We start from the raw sequence: 18,068 nt of genomic DNA on the forward strand, positions 1-18,068 counted from the left end.
TGGGGTGCCAGCAGCTCGCCGGCTCTGTCCCTGCTCCCAGGGAGGTGGCCTGGGCAGTGCTGGCTGGAGCAGGAGCCTTTTGGGTGGGAAAGGAACACGTGGGAGGCAGCTGGGGCCAAGAACTGCCCTTTCCACGTGGAAGTAGGAACAATGGGCTCTCCCTGGAGCAGGGACAGAAAGGCCGGGCAGCAGCTGATCTGAGCTGCTCCTGGCACAGCTCCGGGGGCAGCTGTCGGGGGGGCCACAAGTGCTGCTCCTCCCGAGAAACTTCCCGTGGCTCCCGAGGAGCCTCCAGCGCTGGGGAACGGCCCCAGCAGCTGCTGGGCTGGGGTCAGCACTCAGGAGGGACAGGAGCTGCCAGAGCGGGGCCGCGTTCCCAGAGCCCTGGGCTGCGGCTGGACCGGGCTGGCACCGGCCGGAGGGAACGTGGGGCGGTCCTGGAGAACGGCTTTTCCCATGGAGAAGGTTCCCCGTGTGCATTCTGGGCTGCACATTTCCCTGTCCTGCACACACATCCTGTGTCCTGGGTAACACAAGGCCTTGCAGAGGCAGCCACCTGCAGAAATGTGTCCCTCACCTGCCATCCCAAATGTCACCGTGGCCGTGCCATGCTCAGCCTGGCCCCACGACTGCCCATCACACCTGAGGGCAGTGCCAGGGACGAGCTCACAAAGGCCCAGGTGGGAGTGCTCAGCTCTGCTGAGTAAATCCCCATCCAGCACAAGTGCTCCTCTCCCCGTGGGACTCAGCCCTTGGTGCCAATGGGGCACATCTGGGATGGGGGTGCCCCAGGGCTCCGGGCTGGGACCCCCAGGTTGTGCCTGGGCTGCAGGGAAGCCCAGGGCTGGGGCCACACTCTCTGGGGACTGAGGCAGGTGCAGGAAAAGCTGTTCCTCTCTTGGGAAATCTCCTCCCCTTTGCTCTGGAAAGGAGCAGGGAGGTAACAAACAGGATGAACTACAGATAAAAGAGGAGGAAAACAAAATGCTTTACAAGCAGCTTTTCAGCATTGAGAGAAATTAGGAAGGGGGAACAACCAGCCCAAAAGCCCACGAGGAGGAAAGACAAAAGCCTGCTCAGGTTCCTGCAGAAGTGCTGAGCACAGCGCTCGGGTGCTGCCCTGCTCCTCTCCTTGTATGGGCACAAACAGGGCCTGCCTTGTGCCTATATTTAATTTGCAAAGAAGAAGAATTCTCCCTCCGTGCCTCTGCCCCACTGGCCTCTCTGCCTTGGGAAGTTACAACAGGAATAGAGTTGTGTCTTTAAAACAAATAATCCCCCTGCTCGCACATAAACCCTTCCTAAACTCGGAGTGAGTGGAACAGGTTTTTGGAACACAACCCTGCTGCGCACATGGAGCATCTGCTGGGGCTCCTGGCTGATGGGAACGGGGGCTGCAGTGCCCTCACCAGCTCTGTGCTCCCTGCAGCTGTGGTAGGACCCCCGGCCCTGTTCCCCTCCTCAAACCAGGGACCGTGTGGCTCTGAGGCTCTTCCCTGGCAGCAGTTTCTGCCCCGAACCTTTGTCCCTCTGCCTCTCCTGGTGCTGGGGCAGGCAGGACGGGTGTGGAAGCTGCGGAAGCCCTGCAGGCTCTCGGGGCTGTGCAGGGGCTGCAGGGGATGTGCCTCTGGAGCAGTGCTGGCACCCTGGCAGGGAGCTCTGCCGTGATTTACAACCTCTCCTTGAATGGAAACTCTCCTGGCTGCTCCCCAAACTCCCCGGTCCCAGCTGGGAACAGCCAGGGAAAACCCCGGAGTGAGAGAAGAGACCGAGGGTGTTCCACAGCAGAGATGAGACCGATTCCACTTTATTGGAAACTCTTGGAGAGTCGGACACTGAAGAACTTGGTTCTGTCAAGAGGAGGTTTGTACACAACAGCAACAGGGAACACAATAATAAACAGGGGATGGAACTTTGCATCTGGGTGAAAACCCAACAATAAACTTCTGCAGTGATTTATCTGGAGCGATCTGTAGGGACAAGGGGAGGCGAGAGGGGCAAACCCACCGAGACCCCCAGGTCACAAACCCCCTGCAAGGAGCCTTGTGCCCCACTGGTTTAACTGGCAGGGGAGGGAGAGCTGCTGGGAGGGAACCAGGGATGCAGTTTAAGGGGAGACCCCCCCAAAGTTGGGGGGTTGCCCCCCACTCACCAATTGTTCAAGTCTTATAAATTCAAACATTTCTTTCCACTTAAATAACAAGTGTTTCAGGTACAAGGCTTGGGATGCCTGGTGTATAACCCAGTTTCAAGTGCACACAAGCAGGAATAGATTTTTTTAAAACAACTCTCTCTCTATATATATCTGCACACTCATACACACACATGCACAGCGTGGGTTTTGTGCTGCAGCCATTGAACTGGAGATGATGGAATGGGCCTGGCACCAGGAGCTGCTCACCTGTGGCACCACTCATCCTAGAGCTGCTAAAGATTCGGATTATTTTTGCAAATACCGGTCCCCAAAGGTCTCCCCACGTGGGGCTGTGTCAGCTGCTGCTCAGGCAGTCCCCGAAGCCGTAGTTCTCCAGAAAATTCCATGTGCAGGAGAGTGAAGCCTGCAGCGTGTTCTGCAGGACTCCTCTCCTGTCCCTGTGGAGAGATCAGGAGTTTCCCAAAAAGGTGAGTGTGGCCTCCAGCTGCTGGTGGGTGTGGAAACGCTGGGCAGAGCAGAGGACAGGCTCAGACCCACACGGCCGTGTTGATGTCAAACCCCGCCTGGCTGTAGTCTCTGGAACCGTGGACTTTCTTGGTGCCGATTTTGGGGTGCTCACTACAGCTTTCTGCCCTGGGGCACCTCTCTGCTTTGCTGTGATGGTTCTGCAGGTTCCCATGAAGGGGGAAGTAAAATGTCCCCTTGAGTTTGTTGATCTTTTTGGACCTCTTGGAAATCTCGGGCCGTTTGTCCTCAGGAGGAAGCCAGCAAGGTTTCTCCTTGAGCAGCCTGTCTCGGTCTGGCCGGACGCTCCTCAGGAACTTCTTGAAGATGTTGGCTGTGAGGGAGAACTTCCTGCAGAGCTCCTGGGATCTGCTCATGGACAGGGACGCCTCGCTCTTCTCCCCCTTCTTATCCAGCTCGGGCAGGTCCAGCCAGTTCCCCACCAAGTCTGCAAAGATGTTGTCCCCCAGGACCAGCGGCTGCCGGTTCCTGCTCTGGGACATCAGGGACGATGTCCAGTCGTGGCCGTCATCACACCCCGGGCACTCCTGGCACAGCAGCCACCCCCCAGCTGTGCCCTGGCTGCTGGACTCGAATGTCCGGGGCCGGACGTGCTCCACTCTGCTGGACACGGAGGAAGGTCCTTTTGGGGGACAAAGGTCCTCCCCGCAGAGGCTCTGGGAGGAGGAGGGGGTGTCTCGAGGGTGGTCGCTCTCTGGGAATGCAGTGGGATGGGACAAACCCGCTGGCCGTGGCACAGGACACGCCAGGGCCGGGGGGCAATGTCCCTGTGCCTGCCCCAGCTGCGTGTCCTGCCCGGCCCCGCTGCTCCGGCAGCACCGGCGCTGCTCCGCGGGGCTCCGGCGCCCCGAGATGTCCAAGTGCTCCAGGGCTGTCTGCACCTGGAGCAGCTTCAGCTCCTGCAGGGCGCCCATCATGCAGTTCATCTGCTCGTGCAGCCCGTCGCCCACCTCCTTCATGGAGAGCTGCGGAGGGAAGAGCACAGGCGGGTCAGTGTCCCCAGCATGGAGCAGGACAGCGAGCACAGGGCAGCAGAGCGGGGCTGAGCAGCTCCCTGAGACATCCCCCTCCCTCCTGACTGCACCTGCCATGCATCCCACCTGCACCACATCCATTTCAGCCAACGGCACTCAGGTTTTCCTTAGATTTTTCTAGGAGTGTCCCTCTAGGAATAAGAGGAGCTGACAGAAGTGGTTTGTTTGACCTGACAACAAAAATAAAGAGTTTGAGTTTCCTTTAATTGCTTGGCAGAAGCCCACGGTGTAGAATTATGAATAGTTTTGGCTGCTGCCAGTTTTAGAATATTCCTGTGCCTTTGTGTCTTTTGTGCCCTGTCACCAGCTGAAATCAGGAGCCAGAACACTGAACAGAGGTGCCTTCCAGGGAGAGCCCTGCTTCCTTACCTGAAATGCTGAAGTAGATTAAAAATAAACCCCAAGAAGAATTGTTGTTACTCCATAACACATCTTCAGCTCTCAAGGCCCTCAGTGCAGGCACCTCTCACTAGAGGACAATCAAAGACATTTCAATGCATTGGAAATTTTGTACAGAACAACCAACAAACTCTAGGATTACTGACATTCAACCGGGAATTCTTTGATTCCCAGGCTACAATCTTTAGCAGCAGTTCTGCTTCATCCCTGAACCTCACTACAAAGATTCAACTTTCTATACCAGACTTAAAATAAGCAACTTATTCTCCAGAGCTTCCCAACTCCCCCCCTTCTCTTTCGCTCTGTTGCTTTCTCTCTCTCATGCAGGATCTGATCATATTCCCAAAGCAGCATCATAAAGCAAACGGGCTCCACTTTCCAACAGCTGCCACTTACTCTTTTTTAGCAGGGAGGGGGAGTGGGGAAGGGGCAGGAGAGGGGAGGAACAGCAGGGGCTGGCAGGGCTGGAGGTGAGGGCATGTCCCACTGCTGTGAGGTGGTTTGCAGAAGCGATTACCCCTGTCAAAGGAAGCTTCAGCCAGCCTACGCTGTCACAAACAGGTTAAAAGGCTCACCACCATTTTTTGTACAGCAACAGATCTCAAGATTAGGGTGAAAAAGGCCAGCTTTTTCTTTTTTTCTTATGTTCAGCTTTACATTACCAAGGTTTATTTTCTACCTCTCCTTCATTTTAACCAAGCTAGTTCAATTACTTGCTCTATTTCCATCTCTGTACGTGGGGCTGAGCAGTGAGAAAGAGCAGCCATCAGAAAATTGTAACAATCCAGCTCTGTAAGTGGAAACTGCTCAACAGTTTCTGACCACAAATCCCCACTTCAAACCCCAGAACCTAAAACTAAACTCACCAGCAGGTTACGGTCATTTTTCAGGGCTTTTCTCTCAAGAAAGTTGTTTATCATCTGGAATGAGCACACAGCTACAAAGATACAGAAAATCTGTGCTCAGCTTCCTGATTCCACCACCCAGAGCCTCCAGCGATGGCATTTTTTAACATCAGCAAATAAACTCCTGCTGCAGACGTGCAAACAACGTCCCAGTTCCAGCCTCACCGAACTCCTGGTTCCCACACCAAGCTGGGGCCAGATGCTCTGCCAGCCTCAGACAGAACTATCACCTTACCTCTCCAGATCTGCTGTAATGCTGCTCGTCCTAACCTTTCTTGCCTTATTAATGGCAGTCTGTTTGATCTGGGGCTTTGGAAAAAGCTGGATTTGGAGCCAGCCTGGCCCCTCATTGGCCACTTCCCACCAAATCCCCTGGCGCAGTAATCGCGCCGTGGGGAGTGACGGGGTCCTGCCCCGGGACTGGGCTCCTGGAGCCCTCGGCATCTGCTGGGCAGCTCCGTTCCCTCCACGGCCTCAGTTACCTGCCCTGGGACGGGGCAGCCCTGCCGGGCTCAGCCAGGCACATCTCGGGAGCACTGACCCTTCCTCGGCAGCGCTGGGCAGCGCTGGGCTCGCTCCTCACAGCCAGATCCAGCCGCCCCTGGCAGGAACACACCTGAGCCCCGACGCTTCCAAACCCAGCACTTTTCCTTCTGAACAAAGGAGCTGGGGCTGCCAAACCCGGTGCCAGCACCAGACTGGGGAGCCTGAGCTGCTGGAAAAGAAGCGGGGATGTCTTCCTCTGTGGAAACCCTCTGCTGTGAATGACTGAGATGTGGATGCCTGGGCTCAGCCTCCCTCGCAGCACAGGGGCAGGAGAGGAGGCTCTGGGCTGTGACTCCTCTGTCCTGCTCCAGTGGCCTGCCTCAGGAAGGGTGAATCCCACCCTCCAGCCTCAGTGTCCCTCTGCAAACGTGAATCCCACCAGCACCGACAGAGTTTTCAGCATCCTGAGCCTTTTAACTCTGCTGGCAAATGCTGCTGTAGTTTCGGGTTGTGCAAGTTAAAAAATGAAGCAAATCAGCCCCCTCGTCTTTATCTTTTGCTCTTCATGGTATCTGCTCAGTCTTTTACAGAGCTGGAGAGCGGGGGAAGCCCAGCCCAAAGTGAAGTCACTGCCTGGTGACCAAACGGCCTGCGGGGCTTGGATTCCACCTACCTGCAATTAAGAGTACTCACCTTGGAAAGAAAATTCTGGAGGGAAAAAAACCTCCCCCAGTGTCTAACTGCCAGCCTCTCCTCCTTGCCAAGACCTCCGCTCTCCCAAGTTCAGACTGGCTTCTCTGAGACTCTCCAGCAAAGGAACAATGTCCTAGAGAAGAGAGATCACCTCCCTGGCAGAGGGTCAGGACTGAACTACCTGGTCTGCGAGAAGAAAAAGGGATTCTGCAAATAATTCAGCAGACTGGGCTGGAAATCAAATGGATGCTGTACTGCAGGCAGTGGGAACTCCAGGCTGAAGGGACAGCCCTTGTAGCCTCACTGGCTCTTGGTCACACACTTCATGTAGAAGGAACTTGAATTTGTGATGAACTGAAGTCAATTCCAAGCAGAGCGTGAATGTGACACAGAACCCCAGAGAGCCTTAATGTGGTGTGGAGAGAGACCCTGACCACGCTGGGGCTTATGCAAGTGCTGTTATGTAAGCTGGGCACCAGGAGAGGCTCTGGCTTGTGCCTCTCTGTGAGCTGCAAACCCCAAACCTGTTGTGGGATCAGTGGGGCTGCAGAGCAGAGCACAGGGGCAGCAGCACTGCCAGACTCGGCTCTGCACAGAGCCTGCCCTCCCCTCTGGCTCCTGCTGCTCCCTGCTCAAGGTGCACAAATACATCAGCATTTCCAGGGTGTCTAATCTGAGACACTCTGCCCTTCAATATAAGTGGTTGTTTGGCTTCTCTGCTTCCAAAAAAAGCCCTGTTAGAACCATGACAACTTGCAGATACCCAAATCTATCTCTATAAACCAGTTAAAAATCAGATGCCTCAAATTGGATCTCATTATTCCTGAAACTCTCGCAATCCCTAAAAATTGGCATGAAAACTTTTATGTCTAATTCTGCACAAGCCAACTCATGCCTTTTAAAGCAAGACAAGTGCTCACAGGGCTGAGTGCTCCCCTTCAGTGCCCGGGACTGGTGTGTGATGGGAGAGGTTCCTTTCTCCAGCACTGAGGTATTACCTGGCTCAGTCCTGTGGAGGTGTGACCCAGCCAGCTCAGCCTCAATGCTCCTCCAAAGCAAAGCTCATTGAAACTACAGACACCCCAAGCACTGAAAACTGAAGTGCAAAATTCAAAATTCCACTTTCAAATGATCATCATGGAATATTCAACGTGGAGGGGGGGGAACCAAACAAAAACCTGCCAGAGTTCAGATAACAGAGGGGTTTTTGCACTGGCAGTGTCCCATCCTGAGCAGCAAAGGCACCAATTGCCCTGGAGCCACCTCTTCCACCATCTCCTCACTCCCCAAGGATAACCCAACAACTGCTTTACACAGTTGGTAATCAATGATCTCCCACCAATGACTAACACCGCAGGAGAAGAGCCCGTCCCAAGGAACCTCCTCCAGCAGTTACTGGCATTTCATCAAATTCAGCCTCAAATACCTGAAGTGTACAAGTAAGGGAGATTTTCCTTGTCACTTCCCACTTCCCAGGTAAATAAGTAACTTTTACCAGCCACTCTGGAACTGGTGTTTTTCTGTTAACATCCCCCTTCACGGAGCTCTCAGAATCCAGTTCCAATCAATCTCCTGGAGCCACAGCTGTCTGCATTCCAGCCCATCCACACATCTGCCTGCCCAGGGCCGCAGCAGCTTTGTGATGCTGATGGAAAGGAAAAGCCCAGCAACATCCCCGGCTTTCAGCTGAGCACAGAGCTGGGAAGAAGAGCCCTGAGAGTGTTTGTCACAACCAGGAGGAAGACAGATGTCCAGCTCTTAGGTAAAAGAAATGCAAAGAGAGGAAGTTATTGCTAAGAGGACAGGAAAGAACAAATGGCAAATAGTTCTTGATAATAGTTCTGATGGGCAACAGACCCAGCAACAAACAATTGGTATTTAAAGCAGATGACATAATAGAGACTGAAATTATTTTAGAACTGCTGAGCTGATCATATTGTTTCTGTGTTTCCCTTCGGGTCACTAACTGGATTAATCTCCAACAAGGCTGCAGTTGTGGCTGCACAGCCCTCGCTGCACAGCTCACACAGAGCTGCTCTCCAGCTCCATGTTCCACCTTTCTTTTTCTTCCCCTGGAGGATGCCAAGGGCCTGCAGTTGTCTTTCAGTCCTTGCATTTTATCACAATAATTCCAAGTCTCTCTTTTACCTCTTGTCTTCCCAGGGTATTTTAGGTGTTCATGAGGATGTTAACCGTGAGCTCAGTTTTCTGAAAGAGGAAGGATGCTGACACTGAACCAGAGACTCCCCCTCACAACAGTTTAAATAGATCCTGAACAGATGTTAACCATGAAAGACGTGGTTCACATCACTCCATTATCCACCTTCCTTCCCACTGCAAGAATATTGTTCTGTGCTTCCCAATCACATTCCCTATGTTTAAAAGCAAATCAGAAAAATCAATTCTCCTCAACCGGGATAAAAATGGACCAAAAATAACTTTAATCTTCAGACTTTTACTCACAACCCAAAGCTAAGAGAGACCACAGGCCTCGATGGACAGACCAGCCACTGCAGATGATGGTTAAAATGTCAGTTTTCAGCCCAGACCAGCTTCTCTGGGAATCTGCTCTTTAAAATTCCTGAATACATGAAGCTGGGAGTCTGAAAAAATCCATCCTCATCTCTAGGAGACTGCTCTGGAAATAACCAAGAGGACAAAGCGTGTGACTGCTTTTTCTCCCCAGTTATACGTGACAGGACATCTGCTGTCAAGTCACTCCTTTGCACCTTCCCCTCAGGAACACCAAGGAATGAGATCCTGTGACAAGCACCCAACCTCCTGGCACTGCTCCAGCAGCCAGGGGCAAAGTCACCCAAAAAGGGACCCCTTCATCAGCAGAGACACACATGGAGCCGCCTGTCCCACCTGCTGCAGTTGGGAGCAGCGACACTGGACCCTCAGGGCTGTCTTGTGCTGCTCAGACTGCAAACCACCCGAGCTGCCCCTCCCGAGAGGGCAGGAATGAAAACACAGCAGATCGTCTTGGAGCGTGACACAGTTAACCAGAATAGGAGCCGGTGTGAGAGAAAGAGTAAAAATAATTGGCTGTATTTTTCACTCGGACCGAATGTTCTATTCCTGCAGGATATTCATAGCAAGAAACATTGCCTACCAGGACATAAATTAATGTAAGAAGGGAGTCAGACTCTATCAAACTCAGTAATTCAATGCATTTATGACAAATGTGCAGGGAGAACATTAAAAGTTCAAGTCAGAGTGGTGAGGTTTCTTTTAAACAGTACTTAAATACTTTTCCTCCTAGAAGAAAGCAACAGAAACCCCAGATATATCCTGGATTCATCTGAGAGACCAAAACACGTAAAGTTCCAACCACAGCTAACGTGGCTGTGCCCCCTCCCGTTACAGCCATACAAACCCAACGTGCCAGAGCAATCTGCCCCATGGACTCCCCAGCAGAAAATAATGATCGACTCTAACTGCAGACGAGCTCCAGGCCCCCATCCCAGAGCACACGTGTGAGGCTGGGACACGTCAGTGCAAACTGTGCTGGTGTCTGCGAGTGCAGGGAGGCGCTGCCGTGTGCAGCGCGAGGCACGGAAATGAAACTCCTCTCTGCTAATGCCCCAGCAAGACAATTCTTGTTAAATCTGATCTTTCAGCTGAGAGAACGCTCTGCGACTCGGGGAGCAGGCACAACTCTGCTGTGCCTCAGGACGATGCTTGCAGATTCTGAACGCAGCCGATACAGTGAAAAGGGCTTTGAGTATCGAGATTAATTGCGTGAATGGCAGATTCCCAAGCTCTGGGGCACATTTCACAACTGCCACTGCAAGGACAGATGACAGGAGTGCAGAAGCACAGCTTATTCCATCACCAGACCTACAAACCAGCGCTGCACATTCCCACAAGCCATGCTGTGTCCATAAATCTCCAGGGGCTTCCCGGAGGAGAACAAGGTCTTAAGTACTTCCTGCACCCGGGGATGAGGTGCAAAGAGCTGGCACAGCTTGTCGGCGCTGGCTCCGCTGTCAGCCCGGGATGAGGATCCCCGCTCCAGCAGAGCTGCCCCATCCCACCCGGCCGGGATGAATGGCTGTGTCAGCTGAGGCTCTCCCGGCTGCGAAGCATTTGCATGTGGAAGCTTCTGAATGGATTCCAATCAAAGGGACACCACACATGCCAGAAACTATCAGCTTACAATGGAAAACATGCGACTGGAACAGGAGAGCTCTCTCGCACTGACTGAAAGGGGTCAGATTCATCCTGGGGAGCCGTGGCAGAGCTTTCCCAGAGGAAATGGGAAGAGCAGGGTAAGCATGCCTGGACCTTGCTCCTCGGTGACTTGTCTGGCACAGCCCTCTGTGATCTCAGGGCACAGGTGACACGTGGGGGCTCACCAGCACCCCAGCCAAGCACATCAGCATTTAAATATGTTTTTAATAAACAAAGCAAGGGAAAGAAAAACCAGAGCTGGAATCCTTCTATCTCACTGGTGGGGGATTGAATTGCACAGGAAGATAACCTTTCCCTGGGAACTGGGAGCTGTGCCGACATCTACTATTTTTTGAGAAAATCCCCTCCTCAAAACTGGCCAAGAGTCTGGTTTACCAAAACAGAGGCTGTTTGCACTGAGACAAACTACACTTCTGCAAACGGGACCGTCTCTAACCTTGCCATGTGGCACTGGGCAGCCCCAGCAAGCCCGGCTCCTCACAGAGGGAAGTTTTGCAGAATCTCCTGCACAACAGAGCTGCTCCCTGGACACAGCACAACCCAGGGTGTTCCTAAATCCCCGGGGATGCCCCGGGGCCGGACTCCCCTTTGCCCCACTCGCCGGCTGCCCGCGGCCAAAGCCGCTCCCAGCACTCCTGCCCGCTGACCCCGGCTCTGGCGCATCCAAAGGCGAGCTCCCGCTGCCCGCGGTGCAGACGGGCCCAGCTGTCCCTCGAGCTGCGAGCTGCTCCTCAGAGAAACATTAATCTATTTTAATTCCAGGCTATCAGGACAGAATTGATTTCTAAAAGCTGTTATTGCTCGGGATATCACTGGTGGATGCTTTAATTGCTACAGCTCCTGCTTTCACTCCAGCCTGCAGCTCACTCGGGCTGCAGGGAGGCTGAAGGAGGTGACCCCAAGGCTCTCTCCAGCTGCACCCCGTGGATGTCCCCGCACAGCCGCGCTCACGACTGCGCTCGGATCCCCGGGGAACTCGTGCGAAAGGAAGTTTTTAAGTTTGAGTAACAAAAACTGGGCGGTGGGAGGGGGAACGAATGTGACTGGTGAAAACCAAATGTATGGAGATCCAGGCTGCTCTCAGTCAAGTCACAACTCGTCCAGCTGAAGATGACAACTGCCCCTTCCCAGTTTTTTAAGCCAAGCATATACACAGATTTACGCCAGGCTAACTCATGGTTTATTAATATAATAAAAACTGTTGCATTTTTACAATGAAAATCTATTCCTTCACTATAGCAAAGGCTGAACAAAGCCAGAATTTTCTCATTTAAAGTATTTTTTTTCTGGCTTTCACATTGTGTGAGGGATCCGCCTTTCTGTTGAATATATTGACTCTTCAGAAGTTATTTTTTGCACTACAAAACAGGCATGTTTTAGACTCAGAGGTGCAGTGTTTAGGCTCCTCTACAAAAATATTGCTCAGATAACAAAACCGATTTGGTTAGAAGACAAAACACTGATTTAGGACCCTTATTCTTAGGATGTTCTTCTGGAAGTTACTCCTTCTCCCATCTCACCTTCCAACTCACTCAGATTTTCAAGAGCTCTCCCATTATTCTGTATGTCCTGGTTTGCAGTTTGCATTTCATTCATCACACCCGGTGTACAGCACACCAGTGACTCCCATTTTCCTTTGTTTTAGTTTGTCATTCACCTCCTATGTTTGCTGGGGAAACACTGGGAACGCCAGCAGGTTAAATGTCACTGCTGCCACATTTATTGAGAGTAAAAGGCCACCACCCCAGCCCGTGTTTCACAAGACACTGGGATCTGGAGGAGCACAGGGCTCTCCAGCCCTGGTCCTGCCCTGGGCGCAGCTGGAAATTCGCCTGCTCCGCAGGGACTCACTAGGGTTGTTCCACAGGGAATGCTTCCTGCAATGCAGGCACTGTACAGAACTCCGGGGAGCACAAAACCCAGCTGAAATCAACATCCTTTCCAGTCCAAACCGGGAGCTTCTTGCATTCAGAAACTTCACCCACCCGTTCTTGCTCTGCCTTGTCTTCCCCTTTTGTTCTCATTATCTATTTATCAGGATAACGCAGACTCCGAGCCAGACCCGCTGGAACCCTATTTTGGGAAGTATCAGTTCCTCCTCCCAACCCACCCCAGCCAGCCCCAGAGCACCAGCAATACCTTCGGGCTGCTGGACAAGCCCCAGCAAGCTCCGGGAGTGAGGTTACCCCTGAGCAGGAGCGGCAGGAAGGCGAAAACACCGCTCGTTTCTGACAAAGGCTTTCCTATTAAAGAAGTATTTTCACAGCGTATCAGAGGTGCCAACGCGCTCCCTTCACAGCCTTTTGATTCCCGGAAAGTTGTTCCTATCCATCTCTGTGGCTGCTTCTCTGATTTCTGACCTGTGCTGGCAGCTTGTCCCTAAAGCCCCCGCACGCCCCCGCCGCGGTTTCTCTCCGACAGACGGACGGACCCCGAGCGGCCACCGCTGACCGGGACGTGCCCCCGCTCACGGGGATGGGAGCGGCGGGACCCTCGACCCACAGCCGGGATTTGCCCCCGCTCACGGGGATGGGAGCGGCGGGACCCCCGACCCACAGCCGGGATTTGCCCCCGCTCACGGGGATGGGAGCGGCGGGACCCCCGACCCACAGCCGGGATTTGCCCCCGCTCACGGGGATGGGAGCGGCGGGACCCCCGCGCCCCGGCCGGGCCCTGCCCTCCCCTCCGTGCCCACAAGGCGAGCCCGCCGCGCAGCCCCGCGGGACCGGCCCGGGCGCTGCCCCGACCCCCGGCCCTTACCAGCTCCTGCCGCAGGCGCCGCAGGTGCTGCTCCATGGCCCGGCTCGGCGCGGCCCCGCCGCGGGAGGGGAGGGCAGGGGGGCTGTCCGGGGGGCTGTCCGGGGGGCTGTCCGGTGCCCGCGGGGCGGCTCCGGGGGGCGGCGGCTGCCGGCGGGGCAGGGCGCGGGGCAGAGCGCGCAGCGGGCGCGGCCGGGCAGCGCGGCGGCGGCGGGGCCGCGTGTGCGGGCGGCGGGGCGGGGGCAGCCGCATCCCCCCGCCCGGCTCCGGCGCCCGCAGCCCTGCTGGAAGCGGCAGCCGCTCCTGCAGAGCCAGCCCAGCGCTCCGCCCGTGCCGGGCGCGGAGCGGGCCCTGCTCCCGGCCAAGTTGGGTGCTTTAGTTTGTTGTGGTCTGGATTCTGCACGTTGCTCCGCAGGCGCGGACCACCCCACCAGAAGCACGGATTAACCTACATGGCCTTAATCACGAGAAATTGCAAAGCCACCCAGTTGCGGTGTCCCCGTTTTGTCCTCACGGCGGGCTGGGTTGCGGCCGGGGCTCGTGCTGTGCCTGGCCACCGCGGGGATGTGGCGGTCCCCTGGCACGGGCACACAGCACAGGCACTGAGCCCGGCCCGTGCCGGAGTCCGAGCGCCCTTTGTCAGGGACAGCACATGTTAGAGAGCCGCGAGAGACAGGTGCTGAGAGTCCCTTAGCGGGGTTTATTTCCAGAACAGTTTTCCATCCCTGTTCCACCGGCGCTGTTTCAGCCCGTGGGAGTCTGCGCACACAGAGCACCTGGAAAACTCCGGGGTATGGGGGATGTGGGAGCTACGGATGAGCCCCTCTAAGACCAGGATTCTTTTATCTCGGATCAACAACCTCTAATATTGCTTGTCACCACAGGACACCAAACAGATGGACAGGCGAGCCAGGAAAAAAAAATACAAACACTTTTGGATCATCAGACTTTATAACTGCTCTGAATTTGAAAGGGTTTGAAGTTTTGAGTGTTTCTCACAAATAAATATTACTCTCATCTTATTTGCAAAATGTGTTGTTTAGATGATAAATGCTGAGCCCCCTGTGATAATTTAACAAGGTTTGTCTGAGTCGCTCTGCAATGCTAAAGAACTTGATAGGAGAAGAAATACTACTTTGTGTTCTAAAATTTGGGATTAAAAATGTAATTACTTGGTTTTTTACCATAGATTTGACAAAGACTGGCTAAAATGTTTGCCTCTCCGGGTCTTTATATTTTGGAGGAAAACATTTTTTATAGATGGTAATAGGATTTGGTTTGTTTGCTTGTTTGTTTATAGAAATCAGTTTCTGTGATTTTGAAAGCTGACCTTTGTGTCAAAATCCAATTTAAATGGGAAATTTGCGATCTGCCCTTTCACATGTGTTTGGGAAACACTCCAGAGTTAATGTTTATTGATCCTTCCACTGTCTCTTTTATTATGGATCAAAATTTCCTGTCTCTGCTCATTTCAGGGTTCCCATTTCCCATCTGTTAAGAATGGGAACAGCATCCCTCTTCAAGGCTCTGTAGAATGCAGGGATAATAAATTAATTTATTAAAGAAATGACCTTATCAAAAAGTGAATCACTTCCAACAGGGATGTGATGTGCCATCATGTGAGTGGGTACTTGCCAGTCTCGAGTCTTTCGTACAGTCTAAGCCAGCTAACCCAGCTATGATTTTTTCCTGAAATCTGGCAGGATTTGTTGGCCAGCTGGCTGTTCCCCACGGGCCGGGGTCTGGTGTGGATGTCCACGGCCTATCCAAGCATATGGCAGGTTGAAGAGCCAGGCAGGAGTGAAAAATCAGAAAGCTGGGATGGCTCCAGTGGAGCACAGGGGCCGGAACGCCCGGCTCGGGCAGTTGCTGAGGCACAGGGAACGACCCGGCTGCCCAGGCCTCTCCAGGGTCCCAGACATGGGCAGGAAGGGCCAGCTCAGCACCCAGGTCTCTGTTCACCGCATCACTCCCGAATTTAACTGATGCTCTCACATCCTTTGACTACTGCAGTACAGCAGAGATACCAATGATAGCCATGGTTATTGGAAGGATCAAACTGAGCTTACACAGTGTTTTACCTTCAGCACGTGTCAAGGATTCAGGAGGCCACCTGCACGTGTACATGGCAAGTGGCAGATGCTGTAAGCACCTGCACCTCTTGCAGGACACCAGACTCTGTGATCTTCTGGCAGATGAACAGGAAGAGTTTCTAGGCTCTGTTTGGCTTCTGCTAAGGACATCTTTTTGATCCATTTTCCAGCCTCCGGGGCTACTCCTGTCCCAGGAGACTGATAAAGGAGTTCATGAGCACAGAATAAAGAAAAGACCAGAATATTCATGTGCTCCAAACTCCTGGGAACTTGCAAGAGAAGAGAAAAATCTGAAATATTTTCTCAGTGGGATTGCCTTACTAAGCAGCATTTTTCTCTTGCGTGTAGACAACTGGTTCAAAGCAGCACCAACACCTCATGCCAGGCCCTGCACTCCTTCCGCTCTGTCATGGTGTAAACCATGAGCAGATGGTGCAGTGCAGTGGAAAATCAGATCTCCGAGAAAATACAGAGCCAAGAATAAAACACCCTCAAGCAGAAAGCTACATGGTTTATTTCAGGATAAAATGAAAAACTGAGATCCTTGGGCAAAAATTAGAATACTCCTTCAGAGTGGAGTATTCCACTTCTATTAACTGCCTCATTCCTTCCTGATTGAGGAAACATCCATCCCTTCACAGCTGAAGGCTCATCTCATTTGTTGTCTTTCAGTTCATTGATCTGGTTTCTCCAGGCTCCCACATGACTGTTCTTTGCTGAACTAACAAGTGTAGTTATCGCTGAATTTTCTTTCCTTTCGACTTTCCTGCACACTGACAACAAACCTTTCAGAATTTCCTCCCACTTCAGCTGCAGCATGACCTGAATTGCATCCATCCTTGTTTAAACCCACTGGGGCAGAAACATCCACCCATAGGTAAGGATATAATGTCAGAACTTTGCCTGGTTTTATATTTGTGCATAAAGAGATAAAATATCCCTGAAAATCTGACTATTTCTTCTTAAGTCTAATTTAGTGCATACAGTCTCTGCACTTGTGACATGCCTCAACCCCTCACTATGCCCCATCCTCAAAATAAAAACTTTTAACTCTGCTCCAGCCAAATTCCAGCTCCTGGCATTGCTCTGCTTGCACTGGAGTGCCAGGAGTAAGTACCAGGGAAGCTCCTTGTGCAGCCACTGTGCTGTCTCGTGCTGAAGAACTACTGGATTTCATCTCGGCTCGCTGCGCTTTCGTGACCTAGATCGTGCTCATACGAGCTGAAAAAATAATTTAGCAAATCTTGGTATCTAAGATTTAAATGGGGTGATGTTTACTTATCTGGAGGAAAACAACAGGAGCGAAATACTGGCATTTCTCACCGTAGAGCTGAAATAGCTGCTCTGACCCGATCCCTGAGGTCTGCTTGCTTTTATCTGCAGCTGCACCCATGCCTGTGCCTGTGGTCACTCCCCCGTGGACTTGAGACTCCATCTGAAGTCTGGGGAGTTCTCCTTGATCCTTGTGAAGAATGTGCCTGACAAGGAACCAAATCCATTCCACAGGAGGGCACTGAAATGAGCTCTAGATGGATGTAAGACATCACCATCCTCCTCATCATCATCATTATTTATGACAGCTCCATGCACCAGACTTGCTGGGAAAAACCCACAACTTTGTCAGTTACTAAAGCAACAGAGAAGATTTGGCTGCTCCAAAGCCTTGCTGCTCCTTGGTAACTTGCCATGCAGCTTTTTTTTCCAGAGGGAAAGTGAATGTGCAGGGTGCTCAGAGTCAATTTTCGGTGGTGAATATGCAGCCACTGTCTCTGCTGGGATCAATGGCCCTTTCACGGTCCTGGGCTCTACTGTACAGAGAACAAACACAGTTTCCATGGCAGTGTAAACACAAATACGTCCCACACTCCAAAGAGTGACTCACGCGTGCTGCAGAGAACAGAGAAGCTTCCCTGTCTTAATCTGAAAACATCTGGGAGAGGAGGATGAGATTATCTCACTTTCAAAATATTCTACAAATATTATGTAAACCAGATTTGCTCTGAATAATTCCATGTCTTGGCAGATCTGAAAGACAAATCCTTTGAAGGCAAAGGAATAAGGCAAAGCTGGTGCCTGTTTGCAGCAGCAATGTCCAAATCTATAATGAATATATTCGTAAGACACAACCCAACAGTTCAGGAAGCCAATACAAATTATCCACGAGCACTTTACCTCAGTATTTCAAAGAGTCACAACAAGAATTTGAGTGTTGTAAATGAAGAGTAAATTTATAACAAAAGGAGGAGATGGATAAATCTGTGGGAATTATTTAGTACAGGTACTAAGACCTGGTATTGCAGGTGTTAGGCTGAAATAGTCTGAAATAGCGAGAACCTGACCTTGAGTATCAGCAGCATCACTCACAGGTGTCATAGAATATCATTTATCTAAAGCTGATACATTGATATACAGATTCAGAGGAAAAGAAGTCTGCCATGGAATTAAAGTCAAATATGTGATGTGCACTTTGTGACAGGGACAAGAATGTGTTGAGCACTTTCTCAGAGGAATAAAACATGCTCTCAGTGTGTATGGGAGGAAGAATTTTCCCTAGCAGGGCTTTTCTACATCCTAAAACCTTGAGGATTTTTATGGCCCCGAGCTAGAGAGTTAATATCCCTTCAAAAGAACCTGTTATTTTAGTAATACTCCAGCTCTGAAGGATGTCTCATCTGCTTATTTTACTAACCTAAATCCTTTCCCAGGACCTACTCTGCCTGCAGAGTATTCAGATTAAATGTCAAGATTTCCAGAGGCTGCTCTGAGCAGGAATATTTCCTTTGGATCCTACTGCAAGCAAAAGCAAAGCAATGTCATGGCAAAA

At 52.0% G+C, this 18,068-nt stretch overlaps 1 protein-coding gene across 5 annotated transcripts; it reads right to left on the minus strand.

Moving 5' to 3' along the window:
* Nucleotides 1-1,777: 1,777 nt before the first annotated feature.
* On the minus strand, nt 1,778-13,261 carry INKA2 (inka box actin regulator 2). Of its 5 annotated transcripts, none has more exons than XM_032132968.1 (3): nt 13,155-13,233; nt 3,781-3,884; nt 1,778-3,645 (listed from the first exon to the last, which is right to left on the minus strand). In XM_032132968.1, the coding sequence occupies exons 2-3, from the start codon at nt 3,793-3,795 to the stop codon at nt 2,683-2,685; spliced, it is 978 nt and encodes a 325-aa protein (XP_031988859.1). In that variant the 5' UTR covers nt 3,796-3,884; nt 13,155-13,233; the 3' UTR covers nt 1,778-2,682. The 5 variants fall into 5 exon arrangements, with proteins under 5 accessions (XP_031988859.1, XP_031988860.1, XP_031988861.1 ...); XM_032132969.1 differs by lacking the exon at nt 13,155-13,233 and adding an exon at nt 5,254-13,036; XM_032132970.1 differs by lacking the exon at nt 13,155-13,233 and adding an exon at nt 4,980-5,240.
* Nucleotides 13,262-18,068: the final 4,807 nt, after the last annotated feature.

This window comes from Corvus moneduloides, chromosome 24, assembly GCF_009650955.1.
Source record: "Corvus moneduloides isolate bCorMon1 chromosome 24, bCorMon1.pri, whole genome shotgun sequence".
Lineage (NCBI taxonomy): Eukaryota > Metazoa > Chordata > Aves > Passeriformes > Corvidae > Corvus > Corvus moneduloides.